The 20,649-nt window shown below is 50.5% G+C and overlaps 2 protein-coding genes across 3 annotated transcripts; both read right to left on the bottom strand.

Moving 5' to 3' along the window:
• Positions 1–869: 869 nt before the first annotated feature.
• On the bottom strand, positions 870–11,866 carry kmt5c (lysine methyltransferase 5C). Of its 2 annotated transcripts, XM_088437371.1 has the most exons (10): positions 11,523–11,866; positions 10,822–11,183; positions 10,384–10,516; positions 9,536–9,701; positions 8,779–8,888; positions 8,394–8,557; positions 7,791–7,810; positions 7,555–7,691; positions 7,312–7,472; positions 870–6,694 (listed from the first exon to the last, which is right to left on the bottom strand). In XM_088437371.1, exons 3-10 carry the CDS (start codon positions 10,494–10,496, stop codon positions 2,055–2,057), a joined length of 5,511 nt encoding a protein of 1,836 aa, XP_088293497.1. In that variant the 5' UTR covers positions 10,497–10,516; positions 10,822–11,183; positions 11,523–11,866; the 3' UTR covers positions 870–2,054. The 2 variants fall into 2 exon arrangements, with proteins under 2 accessions (XP_088293497.1, XP_088293496.1); XM_088437370.1 differs by lacking the exon at positions 10,822–11,183.
• A 945-nt stretch (positions 11,867–12,811) lies between these two features.
• ppp1caa (protein phosphatase 1, catalytic subunit, alpha isozyme a) lies at positions 12,812–20,630 on the bottom strand. Its single transcript, XM_088436709.1, has 8 exons — positions 20,489–20,630; positions 20,186–20,284; positions 17,566–17,697; positions 17,112–17,342; positions 16,925–17,029; positions 15,821–16,044; positions 15,428–15,562; positions 12,812–15,337 (listed from the first exon to the last, which is right to left on the bottom strand). Exons 2-8 carry the CDS (start codon positions 20,238–20,240, stop codon positions 15,221–15,223), a joined length of 999 nt encoding a protein of 332 aa, XP_088292835.1. The 5' UTR covers positions 20,241–20,284; positions 20,489–20,630; the 3' UTR covers positions 12,812–15,220.
• Between the last annotated feature and the right edge of the window lie 19 nt (positions 20,631–20,649).

The following is a 20,649-nucleotide window of genomic DNA, read 5'->3' on the forward strand; positions in this document are numbered from 1 at the left end:
TTGACGTTTGGACCGAGCGAATAAGAGGCAACCGAAGGGAGATTAGCCGCGACGATGACGCGGGAAGCCATTGCTGCCATGCCGCTTCCTAATCATGAAGTCAGGCGTCAAAGTGCGCCTTCCGCCCAGGCGCTCGCTCGCTTCTTCTTACGCTGCCCGACCGTGTCAAATACGCAAAAATAGGACGGCGGGCCGCAGGCGGGCCGCAGGCGGGCCGCAAGCGGGCCGCAAGCGGGCCGAGGGCCTGCCGCCTTTTTTTTCCCGGCCCATGTCAATATTGATATAAATATCAGGGCCGCTAAAACGTGTGAGGTGGACCGCTAAAACGTGTGAGGTGGAGCGCACGCGGCCCCCGGGCCCTAGTTTGGACGGCCATGCCTTAAGGGGTAGGCTTTAAGACCCCATCCGGGGGTCGTCGACCTTTTAGAAATGGAGCGCTGCTTCCAAAAAACAAAGTCATACAATAGAGCTGCTCAAACTTACAAAAAAATCCAGGTAAAGGATACTCCACGTTTTGATTTCTTTGAACTTAACGGCTACATGGAGGCTTTTTACAGCAGCAAAACTACTGCTGACCTTTATTTCCAACAGCATGGAGGGCCATGTCAATGTGTCATTTAAGCAAAAGGTGGCCAAAAGGTGGAGGTTGCACATCCTGCCAAACTTGTTGGGAAGCAGTTTTTTTTTTTTTTTTCAAAAAGTCCAAATTGTCAACAAGAATTGCTGGCTCGATTTCAGCGTAAATGAAAGTCGAAGAAGTTCCACGTGGCCTTGGCACGGGAAGGGGGAGGCACCCAAAAACCATGACGGTGACACACGCAAAAAAAACACGCCATAAAGATTCAAACGCATAAAAACAAGCCCAGAAGTTGAAATATGAAAAGGTGTAAGTCTTTAATAATAATACAAGCTACAATTTGTACATTTCTACAGCAAACTGTTTTTTTTGGGGGGTTTTTTTTGCATTTTTTAGTAAGACTAACACTTTTTAGGAGGGCAGGTGGGACCTAATATAAAGTTTTACAAGTGTGGATGAGAAATTCATTACAAGTCATATAATATATATTTATATATATATTTCTGTCATCTATATATTCAACTCATTAAGGTTTTTGTCCCATTAAATAACCGTAAAATATTTACCCCTATCAACAATCAAAGTGAAGTATAAATTAGGTTCAAGCACCATTCGGTTTTAAAACCAGGAGCACGAGGGGGCCGCCGAGTTTCAAATAAATACGCGAGGGTACACTGGGATGTACTGTAAGGTTGCCGTGGAAACAGCGGAAAGATTGTCAGCGTTTGTTCCTCCAAACACAAGTTATCGGCTTTAGTCCGGACGGCGGCGGAGGGAGGCTCCGAAAAGCACCTTCCATTTCCATTTCGTACAAAAACGCACATTATTAGCATTGGAAATCCACATGTGAGTACGACGGCGAGCGAGACGGGGAAGCGCCGGCCCCGCCCGCCTCCACGTTACATCAAAAGTATTGCGACGAAATAGGTTTACGGCGACTTTGTCAAAAAGCCGTGAGAAAGCGGGAACGGAGGCTATGAAGCATAACGCCTGCGACCGACTCAGCAACCTGGCATGTCCCGTTTGACGCCGCCGCCATCCTACTTCTGCCAGGTTGGGAAATTTCGGGGGTTCCGCCGACCTTTCCCGCCCGTGCGCCGTACCTGGTACAAATCCAAGTGCGAAAGGGGCCGATGACACCTCGATACAGCTAATGCTACCACTTTGTGGTGAATTTGTAACCACTTTCAACATGATTTTTTTTGAAGAAGAAGAAGAAGGAGAAAACAGTCGCGACCTTCCACGGGGACAAAAGGCAGCGGCCGAAAGCGCCGGCTCAACTAGTGGAAAAGACGCGCGCACACATACAAACGGTTAGAAAGGAGATTATTGTTGCCGTGAAGCGGAAGGAGGCTTTCAAAAAGTCCGGTAGGAAAAGAGAGGCACCGAGCCGCCCGCCCAAGGTCCGGCACGCCATTCATTAACCGCGGGTCCGGCCCGGTTACCGCGACGGGGGAAAACCGCGGACTCCGGCCGGTCAGTCCGAGTACTGGAGGTCCAAGTCCACCGTTCCGTCCGTCACCACCAGCCTGACCCGCCTGGGCTTAGAAGGGCCCGCGGAGTGAGACGCGGGCCCGTAGTGCGGGACGTCCTGGTGGTCGGCCGTCTGGTTCTGATGGCGCGCATCCTTTTTGAAGGCTTCGCCTTTGTGTCCCGAGAAGCCGCCGGCGGAAAAAGCGGGCGGGTTGGGCGGCTGGGAAGCGCAGGGCTCCAGGACCAGCCGCCCCTGCGTGCCCGACGGTTCCATCAAGCAGTGGTAAGTGTAGTTCGCCGAGCCCAGGCCCGGGTACCCGTCGGGCCCGTCCCTGAGGCCCAGCGTCAGCGAGTGGTCCCCGCTGAAGTTGAGGACGTAAGGGGGTCCCTGCGGGCCGTAGGAGAAGGAGGCCGGCGGGTGGCCTTTGCTCGCGGGCGTGCCCGGCGGCGTGCCGCGCACCGCTTGAGGAGCGGCGTGATGCGGCATGGGAGAGGGCGACGAAGTGAAGCTGAAGTCGAACGGGTCCCGCTGAGGATAACGCGTCTGGTTCTTGTCCGGCGGCGGCGGCGGCGGCGGCGGGGCGGGCTTGTCGTGCTTGGGGGCCTTCTCCTGCGCGCACGGGAAGCCGTCTTTACTGGGGAAGAAGAACTGCCTGGGCAGAGCGGCGAAGTTTTTGTACGTCGCCGTAGCGTGGTCCTGCTTTTCCGAGTCGCTTTTACTCCGGCCGAACGCCTGCTTGTCGAAATGGACGGCGGGCCTGCCGTGGTTGGTGCCGGCTGGGAAATAGCCCAGGTTGTGAGCGCCTTTGCGCTGGCCCTGCTGGTCTTCGCGGATCTTTTCCGCGTATCTGGCGCCGAACGCTTTGGACGCGGGGTGGTCTTTGGGGGGAGCGCTGTACAGGTTCTGGCCGGGGTTCCCGCCTTGAAACTTCATAACCCTGTGGATCACGGTGGAGGACTTCTCCTGGGGGTTGAAGGGATTGTCGGGGGGGGGCGCATTCCTTCCGGCCAAGAGTTGAGGATTGAGGAACTTGGCGGCGACGCCGAACGGCATGACGGGCTTGGCTTGGGGGGCCTCCCGCGAGGCGCCGGGCTGGCAGCCGGCAAAAGAGGCGGACTGCTTGGGAAGGGCCGTGCGGTGGAAGGGTCCGTGGGTTTTCAGGTCGGACGCGGCCTTGGACTGGCCGGCGCTCGGCTTGACGTTGGGGCCGGGCTGCGCTAAGTGCAAAGGGTTGGGAGACGTGGCCCCGGGGCCGGCGAACGGGCGGGGTCCGCCGGCGGCCGAGGAGGGTTGGGCTTTCAAGTCCTCCCTGGACTGCCTCGTCCCGGGGTGTTTGCTGAGAAATCGGTCTTTCGCCGCCGCCGCCTCGGGATTAGCGAGCGCAGAGAAACCGAAGCCCGCGTGGTGCGGAAGTCTGCCGGCGGCAGGCTTGGCCTCGCAGTCCAGGGGAGCCGAATGGTTTTTGGGCGGGAGCAGACCGGGGAAGAACTGGAGATCCTCGCTCGTGAAACTCGCGTTGCCGGGACTCGGGGAACCGAGGTAGGGGGTCTCCGCGGTCCAGGCGTCGGGGGGGCTGTGCGAGAGGGGGCTACCGAAGGGATCGGCGGGGGGGTCCAGCGAGCACAGGTCGGAGGGCGACGAGCTCAGGATGTTCTGCGGCTGATCGTAGCCTTCGAAGTTGAGGCACTGGAAGTCCAGGATGTCGTCGCAGTTTGCGAAGTTGGGCTCGCCCGGGAGAATGTTGTCGGCGCTCGGGAAGGGCGGGGACTGGGACGGGGGCTGCATGATGGAAGCCGGGAGTCCGGACAAGGCGGCCGTCTTTTCCAGAATCTGCGAGGAGCAGAGGCCCTCGGAGAGTCTGACCAGACTGCTGTCGATCTGCTGGAGGGACTGGCCGAGGGAGCCGGCCGGCGTCTCCGAGGGGCCGCACTTGGAGGCCGCTTTGTGCCGCTGCTTCTTGACCTCCGGCCTCTCGGCGATCGCGCCCTCCGAGTTCTCGCTCAGAGGAGAGGACAGGGAAAGCGGGGAGAGCGACAAAGACATCTGCGGCGCTTCGGCTTTCGAGAGCGGCGCGTTACTGTTCCACCTCTGAGCCGACGAGCGCGGCTCCTCGCGGACCTTGCTCAAGTCCAGCAGACCCGGCGGTTGCTTGGCTAACGGAGGCCCCCGAAGCTCTTTCTTCCCCGCCGTCTCGGTTTTCACTTTGGGCTTTGTCTGCTCCTCGTCGCTGTCTTCCACCTCCCAGATGTCTTCCGCCTTTCTCCGCAATTTGAGAATCGGCAAAGGAAAACCGTTGAAATCCAAGTCGGACTGCGGCTTCTGCGGCGAGCCGTTCTCAAAGAGGCAGCAGCCTCCTTTGAATCCGTCTTCAGTTTTTGTTCCGCGGACAACGGACGAGGTCTCGCACGGGGTTCTGTCTGGATTGGGGGGATTCTCCCGGTCGGCTTTTCCTCGAAAACATTCTCCGGCCGGTGGGGCTTTAGGGGAGGCCTTCGTCTTCCCGCCCCGTTTTTTCAAGCGAAGGAGTTTGCTCTTGGACTTTTTGCTGGCCTCCACGTGGGCCTGAGCCGCCCGCATCTCCATGCTTAACACGGACACCGAATCCATGATGGCTTTAAGCGGATCGTTTTCCGTTTCCTCCCTCTTTTCCGCTTTGATCATCTGGTCCAATCCGTCGCTCTGCATCTCCCACAGTTTTCCCCTCCTCCGCTTGAAACGGATCCTGAAGTTCAGTTCTGGCTTCGTCTCCTCATCGCTCCGCTCCAAGACCGACGCTTCGGTGGACGGGTCTCCCTCCGGCTTATCGTTGGCCCGATGGTTTCCGTCTAGCTCGGCCGCCTCTTGGTCGCCGTCCTCGGCTCGCGTCTCAGATTTCACTTTGTGAATTTTCCTGAGCCGGCTGGGACGAGCTTTCGGAAGCCGAGGCCGGAGGACCCTGCCCGTGTAGTTTTTCACGGCGAGCCTTCTGGCGCTTGACCTCCGGACTTCCGCGAGCACCGCTTTTCTCTTTCTGCCGCGTTTGGTAGCCTTTTCTGGACAGTGAGGCGCTTCCCGACCCGAGGGCGAGCCGGAAAGGTCTTTCCGGGCTGCGACGGGAGCGGCGACGTCCTGTTCCGGCTCGACGGCGCTGCGGAACGTGCGCTTCTTTAGAGGTATGTTGGACTGCATGGCGTCAGGCTGCTGCGCCGTCTGGCACGCGTCGGCTGGAATCCGGGACTGGAGAGGCGGCGGGTCGGCCGCCGGTTTGCCGAGCCGATCGGGATTCCGCGCCGGGGGGACTAAACCGGGTTCCGCGCCGTTTGACTTGAGCTCCGCTTTGGTCTTTACTCGTCTGGTCATTTTCTGAGCCCGCCCGGGATTCCGCCCCGTCGCCACGGGACCGCCGGGGAGTTCTCCCGGTTTTGAGGCCGCGGGACTGCCCGGGAGCGGTTCTCTCCGTTTCCGGGGACAACGATCGGCCCGCGCTTGCTCTTTCACCGAGGGCTTATCTTTCTTCAAACAATCTGACAGGAGGACCTTGGCCCGCTTCAAGACGATGTCGCGACATACGTTGCGAATGATTTGACTTGCCGGTCCAACCGGTGCTTGTGGAACATCAACCTCGCCGGGATTTGGAGACTTAAGTGGCACGTTATCCTGTCCTGTGGTTTTAGCGCGGGTCGCCGCTTTACATTCAGGGGCAGTGGACTTCATCTTCTGTTTGTGCTCTTCGGGTTTGTCTTCTTCTGAGCTCCTTTCTGCGCCGGCCGCCGTCTGGATTTTAATAACTTTGTTCTTTCCGCCTTCCTCCAGCTGGGGAGAGTCAGCCACCGTCCCCTTGGAGACGCGCCGCTTGCGTCCCGTTTCCTTCTCGACGGCCTCGAAGAACATTTCCCGCACTCCCCGAGGAGCCTCGGCGGCGCGGGGGGCCGGTGGGAGTGGGGAGGGCGGTGCCCGTTTTTGTCGGTATTTCTGTGTAGTCAGCGGTCTGAGGCCCTGAATCTGCCTCATCTTCCCTCGCAGCTCCTCCCTTACGTCCCGCTCTACGACGACTGTTCCTGGCGCCTCCCTGCAAGGAACTGCGATTCTAGTGAGGCGGACTGTCAGGTATCGCTTGAGCGACACTACCGGCTTGTCTGGGACTCCTTCACAAGGGTCCGGGATAGTCTGACACGCGGCGGCCTCCGCCTTCCCTTGCTCCGCGCTTATCTGCGTGGCGGCGATGGAGGTTTTGTCCCAATCCACCTTGTCTGCGCTTTTGTTTCTGGACGAGCTTCTCAAGGGAAGCGCTCTGGCAAATTTTCCATTCAGACCTACTCGCGCCCTGCTCTTCTGAAGCAGGCCGAGCGAGAAGCGTTTGACGTTGGGCGTCGCCCTCGGTTTCACCACCTCCAGCTGCTGCAAGATGGCCCGCTCTTTGCTTCTGGGATCCTTGCAGACCAGTAGGAAATCCAGGGAATGGCGCCGCACCCTGATCCTCAGGTCCCTGAACACGCACTGCGACAGAAGCGGCAGCGGCCGTCGCTCTTTTCCCGCCTCGCCCGTTTCGCAGGGTCTCGATAGCCTGTGGTTCTGTCGCCGCCACTTGTTTGTCTGATTCCACTTTCGGTTTTTGAGGGCGTTCTTCCGCATCTGATGGGTGAAGGAGTTTCGAGAGGGGATTGCTAGAAAAGGAAAAACAAGGTTGGGCTCGTGATCCACTTTCACTCATACAGTATATCAAAGGGGCGGTGACATGAAAAGTCATCTTTTTTGGAGCTTTTGACCATGTTCCAACGTTGATTTCTCGCTGTTTTGTATAGCTCAGTAAACAGCGGATCTTCATTTTTATCGTTGACTTTGCTTGAGCTGCGGGGCATCTGAAGCTCAGACACTGGGGGTGTTGCAAGCCAAATATAAGACGCATCTGTATGTAGGACGCACTCTTAATTTGTAACGTTGAATGCGCTCCAATTAATCTTCGCCACGCAGCTCGCGTTAATTTGACCATAAATGCCCAATGCGTCCCCGATTTTACGATTGTGTGTTTATGTCAAAGGACCGCAACTGATAAGCTAGTCAAATTGAAGACCTTTCTGTGCGCTCAAACCGTAACAAGCAGCTAAGTTTGAAAACCCGAGGTTTATAGGACGCACCCATACTTCTGGCCTTCATCGTTTTTCGGGGGAAAAGCGCGTCTTATGTTTGGAGAAGTACGGTAAAGTCGGTCAAATAAAAAGACCCGAGGAGTGTGAGGCAAGGTAGCGACGGCTACCCGCGGCCAAGAAAAAAGAAAGGCTACCTGAATGCAATCCCGGAATAATGGGCCTGCTGCTCAGGTGTCCCTTCTCTCGCTGATGGCGAAGGTAGCGCTCCCGGAGGCGGTACTTCTGGCCCACGGGGTCTTTTGTTTCCTCGCATTCCGGCTGCTTCCCCCTGTGTTTAAAGTGGCCTTCCCCTTTCCTGCGGGAGGAACCGCAACGGCCTATTAGACGCCGCTCCGCACGGGGTCCCAAATCTCCGGCGGAGAAACGTGAGCTCGCACCTCTCGCAGGTGCAGCACTCGCACATTTCGTTGCCCTCGCCGAAGAAGCTGGCGCCGTAGTAGCACGTGATCTCCTCCCCGGGCGAGATGGGTCGAATCACTTCCACGCAAGCGCCATTCTTCTCGCCGGGGACGAACTGGGCGCGGGGTCGGGGAATAAACACAAAAGACAGACGGTCGTGACGATCCGCGCGTGCAAATCGGGTAAACGCCGGGCGAGACGCGATTTTGCTCACCTTGCAGTTTGGCTTGCAGTCTTCCGGCACAAAGACATGAAAGCGAGGCGAGATCCGATTAGTTTGGGCACATATCAAAATCAAATGTCATTCACTCAGTGGGTCTTAATGGGATTAAATCCTAAACAAAACCTTCGTTATCGTGGAGCCGCACATGTGAAAAAGCTCATTTGGGGGATTTCTGTGATGTTTGCAATGCAAACAAGCAAAGCGTGCATGTATGTATAATAGTCAGTTCTCAATCGTGACGATTCTTAAACAATTCATGTCATTGAAAAAAGAAATACTTCTGAATATTTCTAAACATGATATTTAATCCTTCCTGTAACATTAGTGGGAAAAAAATATCAATGGCCAGCAGCTAACCCGCATTTTTGAAAAGCAGAATCATTTAATTTATTCCATGTTCATTTGGGGGAAAAAAACGTCGTCATCGAGGATGCAGCCGCAACTACTCGATGCAGTGACGACAGATCGACAGCAGAGGGAGCCATTCATTCACACAACTCCCCAACAATCGTCGAACATTTCAAAACCGTCCCAAAATTTAGGGTTAGAAGTTGCAGTCTCTCTTTGTTTTTAATTTCGGGGGGTGCCACTGACCGTGGTTAATGAAGGCGGCGGGTCCCAGCCAGAGCTGAGCGCAGCGTTTGCGCGTGGAGTACATGACGCTGAAGTCGTTGACGCCGGCCCGCAGCACGGCGCTGTCGTCCGGACTCAGCTCGGCGATGCAGCCGAGAAGGACCTCCACGCGCTCCCCCGCAAACCTGCCCGCCGGGAACAAACGTTACGCCCCAAACTCTTGTCAAGCGACCTTGTCGTGACAACTGTAAGACATCCCCGAGCAGACTTCCATTCCACACAAGAGAGCACTAACGAAGTAGACGATAGTCAACGATAAAAACACGAATAGAGAAGTGATAGTGAGGCGCTAATAAAGGAACAGACACATTACGGAACGTGTTATAAGAGCGAGGTTTGGACGCACCAATGTCTGGTAGAGGTAATCTTGGCACCGTTGGTCTCCGAGGAGTAGCGGTCGCATGACTCGATCCTGATGCCGCTATCCAACAGGAAGGCGCTGAGGTAGCGGTTCACCTGCGGAGAAGATGCCGCGGAAATAACAGTAATATGACACGTTGCCGCTTTTTCCGTTTTGTAAACGAGCCGAAACGTAGGCGTGGGTCATTCGGGAATTGGCGGACGTTTTACATCCCGCCCATCTGAAATATCTAAAACATGTAGAATATGTACTAGTCCTGAGACCGAGAAAACAGGAGAAAAGAATTCTTGAAAATAGTTTTAAATAGTGCAACTAAAATGACATTATTGCATAATAATCAAATGGTGTAAAGAATAAAAAAAGCAACCATTTAAACGAATCATATTTATCATAGCAGTTGACGACATGCAGTTTTTTGACCCCCTTTCCTCACTACGCAAGTTCATTTTCCCATCAATACCCACAGTTGCGCAGCATCAGTTTTTCACCAGGAATACGACTGCATATGGCAAAAAAAAGCGCAATTAACGAGTCCAATGGAATACCGTGCCACTCTTAATTGAGGTAGCTGGAAACATCAGAACTTTGACATGGACCTCTCCATTTTTTCCAATGTGTGAAGGAGGATCGGCTCGCTTCCTTGATTGAAAATCGTGCCGTAACCGCCTCGGCTAACGCCGGCTGTCGAGGTCACCTTCAATCTAAGCGTATAGCAGTTCAACGACAAGCTACGAATACGCACGTGCTGCCTGAGTAGCTCCTGCCGGTGGCTCCCCAAAGAGTTGAAATAGTCGCCCGCCAACTCGCCCACCGTCAGCGCCTCGAAGGTGGCGTTGAAGTCGTGCGTGCGTTGGAAGCGCAGCAACGTCTCCTTCAGGTTGCCCCAGCGACGCACCTCTGGCGCTGGGCTGCACGCATGCACAAGGAGGGGATTAGGGGAAAAAAAAAAAAAAAAAACACTTTCCCAGCAAAACTTGTGTGTGTGTGTTGAGGGGGAGAAGTAAAAATTCGCGACATATTGGAAACTAGGCCCGCAGAAACGTAATTATCGATTGACTGGCTAAAAATAGATTTTGCATTATTGAACAATAACGTCCACTTGGTGTCGCCATTATCACACTGTGACGTAGTGCACCCTGAAAATTGCCGCTTGTGGCCCCAAAATATAAAATGTCAAAATCAGAGGCCGGTTTTTTGAATTATTTCACGATTTTGCGGTTGTCGCAAGGGATCACCGTATATTACAATTTTAAGCCTTGCGAATGACATATCACTTACTTCACATTCAAATTCATGTTAAGTCAAACGGAGAAAAAAGGTTTGGTGTTGAGTTATGCGGTTATAAGTTGCTCTCCGACTCCCGCTCGGATATCTGCATCTCATTACCTTGCGCTCGCGAAGTGCGTGATCATGCAAAACCTTCAAACCTGATCCTAAAGCATCGTAAACATAATTCGTCGCAGATTTTTTAAAAGCTAGAAACCTCCTACGGCCAGGACCCCGGCCGGGTCCACCTTTCCAGCAGGTTCTAATCCGCCCCCGCCGGCCCCGTGACCGATACGGTCGGGATTTCAATCACAAGCAAATGACCTGATATTCATTTTGTGGGTGGTGAAGCCCAGGAGCGGGTCCAGCACCAGGCTGGTGGCCAGGTCATCCGTCTCACACAGCTCCTTCACACTCATTCTAGTGCAGCAGTCCATCGCCTCCCACCATCAGCATGCTGAAAAAAAACAAAAGAGGAAATCATCACATACAGCACGAAGCACAAAGTCACGATACATCAAGATGAGAAGAATTTACTTTAAAGACACTGACAAACTGAAAGACGGGTGAAACAAAACATTGACAAACGTAGTGTTACGATTGCATAATAATTCACAGAGTTCAGGATATTACGGTTGTCCTTGTTTGACATTTTTCATTCCCTCCACGGACGACTTAACTGCTATGATGCAATTTACTGATAAGGCTCGACGTTTCGCTTTTGATGTTGTTGAAGACTTTCCACAAAAGAGAAAGACTTGCCGACAAGAAGCCGGACTCTGGGATCGTATTCTTTCTGCCCTCGTTCCTTCTCTCTTGCGTTCCTTTCCTCAGACCTGCTTTTGGCGACGCAGCTTTCCACCAGTCGCTTAACCTTAATTTCCTGCATTCCATCACACCTGTGTTTTAAAATTCACGCAGACCGTTCATCACTTGAACCTTCATTTCTGCCTTCCTTCCTCCCTCAGACGTTTTGTCTTCTTTTCCTTCTTTTTTTGCTTTTTCTCAGGCCCACTATTTTGCTTTGCATCTTTCATCCTGCTTTTTTTCTGCCATCTCCGCAAGGCTATAGAATCCACTTGGTTCGTTCTGGACTCAAGCCGTTAGCCCATTATTCGCGGCTCCTGTAAGAAACAAAAAAGTAAACTGACGAAGCGTACACCTGTCCGGTACATCAATAGGGTTTCCCCGTTACATCGCCATATACGTGATGTGACCCGGGAGGAAGAAAAAAAAATCAACGTTGACATTTGGTGAATATTCAGGAACACACGGCGTGCTTTTTCGTCACTAGCTAGCTCCTACGAGGAAAAAAGTCAAAACGACCCCCAGATCTAGTGTCGACGAGGCTTTAGCGCGTTAGCTTAGCTTGTAGCTCATCAGCTGCTCGGGTGCATCTCCGCATCACACAAACATGTCGGCGACAGATTCGAAGCGTGGCCTGGACATACCACACAACCCACCTGGGAGTCTTTTTCGGCTCAACGACAGGAAGAGCGTCAGAGCGGAGGAGTAAAATCCCAAAAGTAGCACGTCTTCGCCTGGGTAGCTAGCCTAGCCTAGCCTAGCAACATGCTAGCGAGCTAGCTGGCTAGCTTTCCACCCGAGATTATTAAAAACACTTCTGGATTATAATTGAAACGCGGTGTGCATACGTCCGTAATTCGGGTTGGGATTGCACGCAATGAGTTGCGTTTATTGTCTTGTGTATGGTTGCCAGCTAAAAACTGGCTTTGTCTGTGTATAGTATTTAAAAAATAAAAATAAAAACAAAACAAAAAAACGGGTTAAAAAGCTTCGTCTTGTAGTAAAAGTTCATCCGCTACATCGTAGTGCAACCGAACTTCGCTACCTTGCGGACACGCCCACCCAAGGTCCCGTTTATTGGATTCGTCGCCAGTCCGGCAAATCAGACGCAGCCGGTTGCAAAATTACTTGCATAATTGGCCGGATTGCTGCAGGGGCGGGGTTTAAAATGAGTTGATGGGCGGTCGAGGTGAGCAGAAAGCAGAAAGCGGCGGACTGCGGGTTGACCAATGCCATTGGTCAAATTTGCCGTATATTTAGCAAATCACGCGGACACGATTGGTTTTTATCGCCTATGATCGGTCCATGTTTGCCCGGCGGCGGGGATTACAGATGTGGCGATACATGGTTAAAAATGAGAAAAACAAAAACAAAAACATAACCGTGGCCGCATTTTTGAAACGCTTGAGTCTATTTACCCCGCCCTCGATTACATTAGCTACGCTGACAAACACGCTGAGCACGGAAAAGGTTCAACAATTAGTCACTGTTCATATTTTGCAATGTGGTTGAGCTAGCGATTGAATGAAGAATTAGTCATGGTCATTAAATAAGGTGTGTGTTTGTTGTTTTTTTCAAAATATGTATTTGATTTTCAATTGCACTCAAGAATTAACATAAAAATTCAACCCATTTTTAAGTAATATTTACATTTTAAATAAAACGATTTACTTTTAAAATAAATATTTCAAACTTTAAAAATTTACATTAGAACCCAACCAATTGAACGTTTAAAGCTGAAAATTCACCCAAAATGTCAACATTAATACATGCAATAAACCTACCTGAATTTTAACATTTCTGATTTTAAGAAATGTTGTTCAGTCATGCTTTCTCTGCACCCCTCATTCTTAAATCCCCAAACACATTACTGTATTATTTTTGTTAACACAGTTACGTAAAGACAAACAACCCCCACCACCCCAAAAAAATCCAGACACCAATATACAAATTCTCTTTATATTTAATTTCTATGCTTTTAACAGAGACAAATTGCAATGGGTTGAGAACTACTGGTGAAAATAACAAATAGAATATTATTGTTAGTAGTTTCACTCATTTCTTTTTTTTTTTTTCTCCACATGGGAATGATCTTATCTGCTGCTGTGCTAACACATCCAGTGAAAGGACATGTTGCAAAACATCCCTGATCTTGTTCCTTAAAAACAACTAAATCCTACATCAGAGAGCGAGAGAGAGAGAGATATTGTCAGTAAAAACAGTATGAACAACAAAAAAAGTGATGAATAACAATGGTTTTAAAAAAAAAAGTCTGTACAGCTATTATGAAAGGATGGAAGTTGCCTCACGTGGCCATCTTGGACCATTTTTTGAGAAATCCTTAAATTTACTTCTCGGATCGGAATAGCATGCGTTTCCCTCTAGATTACAACTTGGCGATAAGCTTTTTCTCCCCCCCCCCCCCCGTTGATTTTGCAAAGGTGTGATTTGTTTTTTCCTGAGTTGATCTCAGCGGATGGGCGCCGACGCGTCATCGTCAACTAAAGTCAAACGGAGGACGAGGAGACGGCCCAGAGTGAGAAACCCTGAAAGACTGCAGGATGATATGCTTTCATGTGGAGAGACACCCTGTTTGCCTTATTTGATCATCCTTCCTATCATTATTATTATGACCGACTGACTCCATGCGCGCTTATGTTACACATGATGAACGTGAATAATGTCTATGGCTCTTGTTGTGTCCCATCAGCCCCCGCGAAAAGCAAGCGGCAGCAAAGGACAGGTCGATTCCCGGCCGGCCGGCCGCCGTACCCCCGCGTCTCCTTTGGTGAGTTGTCATGGGAACCGCAAAGCCCATTTTAGGCAATGTTCACAATTGTGGTTGGCTATTCTATTTTCACCAGCTGAGAAAAGCAGCAAAAAAGTACTTTTCTCTCTTTGCTGTTATTGTTTGTCCTTTACTCTGTAAAGCATCCGTGTCCTGAAAAGTGCTCAATAAATCCAATGTATTATTATTATTGAAGAGCAGTATGTGATGCTAAATAATAGATTTTTTTTTTTGCACCAATTCTTGTAGCGCTCACACTTGAACTCAAGTGAACTGAACTTCATAAAACAAGGTTAACAAAAAAAAAAAAAAAATTGGGGGACGGAGGGGTCACATTGGTGCCGTCTTCATCACTAAGCAAGAAAAACATGAAGCCCTAACTCGTTTAGACCAGTGGTTCTCAAAGTGGGGTCCGTGAAATAATTGGGATTATTAATAAAGGAATATGTCTTCATTTCATTTGATTTGATCAAATCAGCCAGCTAAAATACATTTTTAAAAATTTTATAATTTTGCGATGTGCCCGAGTCACGTTTATATATTTTTATATACGTTAATATAATAGACGTTTGTATATTTGTTGTCAAATTGACTATTTGTTATGAGGCGGCATGCAATTAGTATTTTGTAACCTTCAGTACGGCTGAAAAGTAACATATCTGTTGTCAAATTGAATACGTTGAACAAAAAGGCTACTAACGTTTGGTTGAAATGATTTGTTTCTGCAAACATTTGCAATGCGGGAAATTTGCTTTCCGAAAAAAGGTCCCTGACGAAAAAGTTTGAGAAACCCCCTGGTTTAGACCACATTCTGAGGTTTTGTATCACCAGATATGGCAAAAAAAAAAAAAAAAAAAAAAAAGCTTATTGTTCTCTTATAGAAGTGGGGTTTTCTATTTTTTCTCCCAAGCAGCTGAGATTGAATGCACGTCACACCCACGCTGAGCGTTGCCTTTCCACGATGTCAATTGTGTTCTGCTGGCAAGCGCATCAGAGAAGTGTGAACGCACGCGGCCTAAAAGTCGTTAGGCAATTGTTAAACTTTAGCGGAACCGTTCTTGCATCTTTTCGGAACGCCGTCCGGCGTTGCCGGCACGGCTGATTTCGCGTCGCGATGAAGTGCCAGCACATCGACAAGGCGGTAGTAGTTATTGGCAGCGCGACGCCAGGAACGCCTCATTCAACGCTTGGTCTCTATTCGTCTCGAAAAAGACACAATGTCGCTTCCCGATATCTACAACATGAAGAAGTATTTCACATCTTTTGGAAAGGCTACGTAAGCCCCCGCCTTCCCTGCACCCTAACTGGCGTTTTGCCATCTCGAGAAGACGACGTGGAAAATACAGCGAGCGCCCCGCAAAGACGGACGCGGCTCACTTGTGGAGAGGCCGAAAAGAGAACGAGGAGAAAAGCGTCCCGCGTGATTCTGCGCGCACGGACGGGAAGAAGAAAAGAGTTGAAGGATGTGTGCCGTAATGAGAGAAAAAGACATTTGGGAGGCAGGAAGGAGGAAAGATAATAAAAGAGCATCAGGTGGACTTAGGGGAGGGGGGACAGCAGCGGGTGTTATTTCTTAGCCTTCGCGGCCTTGGCGGAATTTCGCGGCGGTGTGACGGGCCTTCCCGATCCCATACCGGCACCGCCGCTGTAGGGGTACAATTTCTTGTCGGCCGGCTTCAAGATCTGAGACACACAAGCAGGAAGGTGGCACAAGTGCTTTCAACGCCCGATCCTGGCAAACAAGCGAGCGTCGCGCGCGCGCGCGCGCCGCACCTGGAAAGAGCACATGAGCGTCTCGTCAACACTCATCATGGCGCCGGCGTTGTCAAACTCGCCGCAGTAGTTGGGAGCTGAGAAAAGCGTGACCAGCTGCCTCTTGGCAAAGAACTCGTAGCCGTCTTCTACCACCTGCACAAAGACAAAGACAAAGTCGATAAGTCGCGGACTGAACGCGGCGCCCGACTATAATTCCAATTGTAAAATATTTCATTTCGTGTCAAGCGCAGAACATTAAAGTACACAGGTAAGGTTTCGAAGTTTCGTTTGTGTACTTCATCCGACGGTCGGCATGCGTACGATACGCCGAGAGGCGCGCGGACCTTGACGGTGCCTAAACCGAGCTTCGCCGTATCCAATGGAGAGTTGTTTGGCGGCGGCCCGCCTCACCTGATGCGCCCTGCATATGAGGTCCATGTCGTGCTTGTGGAGAAACTTGGCCACCACGTCGGCGCCGAAGGTGAAGGAGACGCCGCGGTCGTTCTCGCCCCAGCCCAGCACGTCCTTGTCGGGGTCGGCCCAGAGCAGGTCACACAGAAGACCCTGGTCGGGAACGTCGGTGGGCCGCATGATTCGGCGGATCTGCTCCATGGACTGCAGGTCGGGAGACAGGCCTGCCCAGATCATGTCCGTCAATAAATCAGCCGCGGTCACTTGGTTAGGCTTCAGTTGTAGCATTTGAATCGATTCGATTTTTAAAGCTTCAGGGGGCCCGCGCGCGAGTGTGGGGGAAATCTACATCAATCTGCATCGTAGTACCAAGGCTGACCCGAGGCAGGAGCCACAAGGCATCCGGAAAGCCGGAAAACACACATGGTGGGAGCAGTCGTGACAAGATGTTGGAGCGTTTCATTTGCTACTTAACAGTTCAGCTCGCTAGTGTAAAAATAGGTTACGACAGAGGAAAACCTGCGCGCCGGTCCGCATCAGCGCACGACAAGTACTGAGAGCGAAGCCGCAAACGTTAACTCGTTGAGTTTTATCTTGTTAAAAGGGGGATGCCAATCCCAAACATTTCCGTATGTTCTGTGTGCACCGATTCTAATTGGCGAAAGCTGCGACGGCCACCCATTTTCAGCCATCTCCGGGAGCGGCCAATTTGCCTCTCGCTATCGACCGACGATGACGTCGCCGTCGTCGTCGCTTGTTACCTGAGCCCTCAAACGACTGTGATGTCATCTTCAGTCGACAGCAAGCGGTCAAAATGGCCACTCCCCAGGGTGGCTAAAAACAAGTAGATTCAATCAGAACGCCGCCTTTAGACTAACGGGGGCACACATGACATTATTGGATCGAGTTCCCGCTTAATAGTGCTAACTAGAAACACACTTTTGGCCCAATGGAATCATATATCGTGCCCTAGTCCTTTTTCTCCTGCTCAAGAATATCACGTCGAAGTGATAATTCCTATTTACCAAGCAAAGAGGTGATGGGACCTTTACTAAGTTTGAAGGAAAGGGCAAAATTGCAAGTGTGCGCAAAAGGTGCGGCTACCTCCATGACAGCAGAAAATCTTCTCGTCTACGATAGCAGCCACCGGTAAACAGTTGAAGCAGTCTGTGAAGGTCTTCCAAAGTTTAATGTTATACCGTCGCTTGCCTGAAACGCACACAAGCTCATTCAGGAGGGGAGGGGGGGGGACTAAGGCGAATGAGTTTTTTAGGTCCACGAGCTCGCTCACACTCATCGTAGAAGCCGTAGATCCGGTTGATGGAGGCGCACTCGTGGTTGCCGCGAAGCAGGAAGAAGTTCTCCGGGTACTTGATCTTGTAGGCCAGAAGCAAGCAGATGGTCTCCAGGGACTGCTTGCCTCGGTCCACGTAGTCGCCCAGAAACAGGTAGTTGCTCTCCGGAGGGAAGCCGCCGTACTCGAAGAGCCGCAGGAGGTCGTAGTACTGGCCGTGGACGTCGCCTGCGGGGAGTGCCGGAGAGCGTTGCCGCATTGATCTCCACACGCGGCTCGTGACCCCCGATGGTCGTAATGTGCCTCGTTCTCGCCGGCGAGAAAGGGCAAGATTCGGATGAGGGGTGAAAGGAGGGTGTTTCTTTTTGTCAGGCAAACGCGTGTGCCGATGCCACCTTCACCGGAGCGCAGACATCCCGCGGCAAGCGTGTACGTAGCGCGTTGAGCTCACCGCAGATTTTGAGGGGGGCCTCCAGCTCCAGCAGGATGGGCTGGCTCAGGAAGATCTCGCGAGATTTGAGGCACAGCCCTCGGATCTCGCTCTCCGTCAGCTGCACGTTCTTGCCGGGCCGGGAGCCCTTGACTGCAAGGCGAGACGCGGACACGGATGAACACGGACACATCAACATGCGGGGGGGGGGGCATGTGGTACATTACAGCAGCACAGAAAACAACAACTAAGGGGAGCTATTTTTTTTAAAGAAAATTTAGGACCTCTGGGTTTTTTTTTTTGTGGTTTCTGACAGAATGACTGCCCTGCTCACGTACGTACACGCGCGTGGTGCCTGGTAGCACAACAGAGGGCCGCCATGATGCACGGCCACATCGCACTCGGCCCACAAACACGGCACACTTGTACCGCCCGCCGTGTTGTTTTATGATGGACACACTTCCAATGCACTTCCGTCTCCGGACAAATGACTGCTAAAACGTACCACAAAATATCATTCATAATTAATGATGATGGCGGAATGCAAATAGCACGCATGACATGTGCATCCCTAAAAGTGTCCAAGACGCAATGCCGCTACTATACATGTGTAGAGTCAAAAGGTTGGAGGACAGGAGAGCAGCTACTTCAAACAGAGGCCCAAAATACCAGCAGCGCTGCTTGCAATTGCCTCCTAAAGTGGGATTAAAACCGGCTCAGCCACAACAAAGCTAACTTCTGAGTTAACCGTGCCGCTAGCAGGAAGCGGCGGGCTTATCAGTGGGGACACACTAGCACACACCACACACGCACACACTGCTGACTGTTATGCGACTAAACAAAGACTTGAACCGAAAAGCGTAAACACATCGCGCCTGCATGTTTGTATTGGTAAAAAGTCCAAAAGTGTTGTTACATTCCCTTTAAATATATACGACAACAAATAAAAATGTCCCCCTCACAAGTAAAAAATAAAAATAAAACGAGTCTCAATAAATTTACATCCTATGAGAATATCACACACAAACACAAATATATCCTTAATGCATAACAATTTCAGTCACACATATGAAGAAAAATGCTCCATGAGCCACTTCAGTCACACATAAGCACGTTAAATCAACAATCAATCCTCCTGATAAAAAATATGAACTGTAAGACAGGCATTCACATCGCATACATCTCAAAAATAAATTAAACGCACACGTATAGATGATCACGCGTTGAGTTACTAAGTGTGTCACTAATCCACTTGACTTGAGTTGCTGCTTCGCCCAAACACGTTTAATTGGCTTCACCCGGGAGAAAGTGGACACAATGTACGGCAAAACCAATCATTCCCTGGGCGTTTACCCAACGCAATAAAAACAAACAATCGACGGCATGGCTTCCAAGTTCTTATGGTCTGCAATAATAATAAAAAAAAAAAAGAGAGAGAGACAGAAGGACATCACGCTTGCATAAGAGTATATAAATACTGCCACTATCTGCCCTGTTTACACATAGACGCACACACGCGGCAGCTGGTCGGCAAAGTCAACAGCGGCTAATGACTGCTGTGCTTGCGGTTTTTCCTGGCGAATAATCCAAGTCACCTCATGCGGATCAACTCTACGAAGACAACATTCCACCGATGTTCATTCACTACACAAATGCCCAAAGCCTCCGCTTCAAAAAAAACGTAGATAAGAAAACTACTTTCCGCACTCGTGAAGTCAACGTAGCATAGAGAATGCCAATCAACGATTGGCCAGTTGGGCAGCACTTGAGTTCCGTTAACTGCCACCTAAAGTGAATTAAGCACTACCTCCGGATATCAGCTTTCGGAGACAAACGTCACGATTATGCAAAGCTTTTTTGTCTTGAGTTTTGGGTAAAAAAAAAAAAGGGAGTTATGAGTAATAGTTGATGACAGCAAATTTCACAAAAGCCACAATTAGGCAGCGTTTGGATTTTTTATCTGCTCGCTAGCTTAAACTAGACATGCTATCACAACTAACATTACTGTTGCAGTAGTTATATTTTTTTTTTTTGGGGGGGGGGGGTTGAAGCGCCACAATAATATTTAAACATATAGTCTTTATCTTCTATTAGAGAGTAAGTGTATTATGTTTATGCATAATACTTCTGCTGACATATACTACTCATAAAATGATGCTAAACCGTTCTACTGTTATGGCAGGAAAATTGTTGACAGAATGACTGAAGAATGCTATTTGGCTTCAGGTAATCCATTTTTCATTGAGGTTTTGCGGTATAGACAATTTATATGTATGTCAATGGCTTTGGAAAAGGAGGGTCGAACGAGGAATTAAACGTTTCATTGAGATCTGAAGTTTGTGGGATGTTACACACAAAGGTTTTGTGCTTTTGACAATCCTCCTCAGTTAAGGCCTTAATGTAATATGTCACTTTAAGCGGATCCTAGGTGAAACAAAAAGACTCCTCATTTAAAGCGAAACGTTAAATTAGGGGCTATCTGCAAACAACTGACGGACTAAAATAAATAAATAAATGAAAGGCTTAGTTAGGGTGATGGTGTTCGCTGCTTTGCTCCGACCAGACAAATCCCATAGTACAAACACACATGTCATTGGCATAAAAGAAGCCTTTTTTTTTGTTTGCGGTTGTATCGCCTCACCTTCCAAAAGACGCTGAATGATCGAGTCGATGTTTAATTTGTCCGGCTCCGCCATTTTCCGTTGATTCTCACACAAGCTTCGAGATTGGCGTTTGGCACCTTCATTCAACACAAACATGACAAGCCGCACAGAAAGCACGGCGGTTATCCACTCATCCAAAACGGCTTGGAACGACGATATCGCAGAGCGTTGCGACTCGATGAGGAGCGGCAGCCTCATTCCGCTGACTCCGAGCTCATGCTAACTCGTTAGCCCTTTAGCCCAGCTCGTCGCAAGCGACGCTCGCTCTCGCCTCGGCCTACCTTGTCGGAATGACAGTTCTCCGAGCGTCGCTAGAAAAAAATAAAAGTTCAAAAAAAGAATCCCCTGAGCTCGGCCGCGGCTTCGGTTCCCCCTAGCCTCTTCCTCGGGAACTTTCAAAGCAGGCCGTGGGTAGGCTAGCCGCCGCTCGGACTCGGACTGT

Source organism: Hippichthys cyanospilos, chromosome 16 (genome assembly GCF_059441005.1).
Source record: "Hippichthys cyanospilos isolate Australia breed blue-spotted pipefish chromosome 16, RoL_Hcya_1.0, whole genome shotgun sequence".
Taxonomy (NCBI): domain Eukaryota; kingdom Metazoa; phylum Chordata; class Actinopteri; order Syngnathiformes; family Syngnathidae; genus Hippichthys; species Hippichthys cyanospilos.

Coding starts and splice junctions, on each gene's coding strand:
- kmt5c (XM_088437370.1), bottom strand. CDS start 10,496: ATGGACTGCTGCACTAGAATGAGTGTGAAGGAGCTGTGTGAGACGGAT. Junction 9,702..10,383: donor ACCCACAAAATGAATATCAG/GTCATTTGCTTG, acceptor GCATGCGTGCAG/CCCAGCGCCAGAGGTGCGTC. Junction 7,692..7,790: donor ACTGCAAGCCAAACTGCAAG/GTGAGCAAAATC, acceptor CCCCGCGCCCAG/TTCGTCCCCGGCGAGAAGAA.
- ppp1caa (XM_088436709.1), bottom strand. CDS start 20,240: ATGGCGGAGCCGGACAAATTAAACATCGACTCGATCATTCAGCGTCTT. Junction 17,030..17,111: donor CTACGGCTTCTACGATGAGT/GTGAGCGAGCTC, acceptor TGTGCGTTTCAG/GCAAGCGACGGTATAACATT. Junction 15,563..15,820: donor TCATATGCAGGGCGCATCAG/GTGAGGCGGGCC, acceptor GTCTTTGTGCAG/GTGGTAGAAGACGGCTACGA.